Below are 1,306 nucleotides of genomic sequence, written 5' to 3' on the forward strand. Positions count from 1 at the left end.
TGTGGGTGGCAGCTCAGCTGCCCCCCATACTCAGGGTCTTACCCTCAGACCTCCCTGCTGCTGCTGCTGCTGCTGCTGCTGCTGCTGCTGCTGGTGGGGGTTCTGCTGGAGCAGCAGCAGCAGCAGCAGCAGCAGCAGAAGAGGCTGCAGCAGCAGCTCCCTGCATGCCGTACGCTCACCTCATCGACCCCCAGAGCGGTCTGCTGCTTCCTCGTGGGGATCGTCTCCGCAGCAGCAGCAGCAGCAGCAGCAGCAGCAGCAGCAGCAGCAGCAACAGCAGCAATATAAATTTATACAAGGCGAATCTGCTTCGAGCGCATTGTATTGGTTCTCTTATGTGGTCCATTGGTCTCCGCTTTGCTGGCAGCAACGATGCTGCTGCTGTGCTGCTGCTGCTGCAGTACTACTCTACGTTTGCCTGCATGCGTGTTGCTGCAGCAGAACCGAGCTCTCCTCAAGAGCAGCAGCAGCAGCAGCAGCAGCAGCAGCAGCGGCAGCTTGTGTGGGTCCCTTCTCTCCCCATTCGCTGTCCTCAGCTGCAGCAGCAAGTCGGGCTTGATGCAGCAGCAGCAGCAGCTGTGCTGCGCTGCTGCTGCTGCGCTCTTGCATGCGTTGCTGCAGGAACGGGGCGGAGAGATGTGTTCTCCGTGCTGCTGCGAGAGAGACACCGCCTCAGCAGCAGCAGCAACAGCAGCAGCAGCAGCAGCAGCAGCAGCAGCAGCAGCAAGGGGTACGCGGAGCAGCTGCTGCTGCATCACTGTGTGGGGCTGCTGTTTATGGGGGGCTGTCGGTGGTCACTGCAGCGCAGCAGCAGCATAGCTGTTGCTTCTCTGCTGCTGTCTTTACAGCCTCTTGCTGCTGCAGCAGCAACAGATTGCTGCAGCAGTTTGCTGCTGCAGCAGGCCGAGAGGCATCTCTATGTGCTAGCAGCAGAACCACGATACCTTCGTGCAGCAGAAACAAACTCAGGTGTATGTATCCCTCTCCCAGTAGACTTGCTGCTGCGCCGCGATCGACCCCTTTCTCCCGCTGCTGCTGCTGCTGCTGCTGCTGCTGCTGCTGCTGCTGCTGCACCCAGCTGCATGCGGGTGTATGTGCGCCGTGTCTGGCTGCCTGCAGTGCTCCCTGAAGCTGCTGCTATTGTGGGGCTGCGAGTAGCTAGCAGCAAGTACTGGCCGCTAGCTATTGCCAGCTGCAGCNGCTGCAGCTGCCAGATAGAAAGTCTCCTTGCTGGGGGGCTGCTGCTCGTGCAGCGGAGGGCAGTGGCCTTGCCGCAGACCCCGATACCTTCGCATTGCATGCAGCA

General features: G+C 60.6%; 1 protein-coding gene across 1 annotated transcript in view; it reads left to right on the plus strand.

The window, feature by feature from the left end:
• The window catches only part of EMH_0061400 (uncharacterized protein), a gene marked incomplete at both ends in the record, with an annotated part of 5,686 nt that extends 4,759 nt beyond the window's left edge, over nucleotides 1-927 (plus strand). The window contains 2 exon segments of the mRNA XM_013497924.1: nucleotides 18-730; nucleotides 849-927. Of these exon segments, the coding sequence (XP_013353378.1) occupies nucleotides 18-730; nucleotides 849-927 (792 nt within the window).
• Nucleotides 928-1,306: the final 379 nt, after the last annotated feature.

The sequence above is a fragment of the Eimeria mitis genome, genomic scaffold (assembly GCF_000499745.2).
Source record: "Eimeria mitis Houghton genomic scaffold, Emh_scaff3014, whole genome shotgun sequence".
NCBI classification, from domain to species: Eukaryota; Apicomplexa; class Conoidasida; order Eucoccidiorida; family Eimeriidae; genus Eimeria; species Eimeria mitis.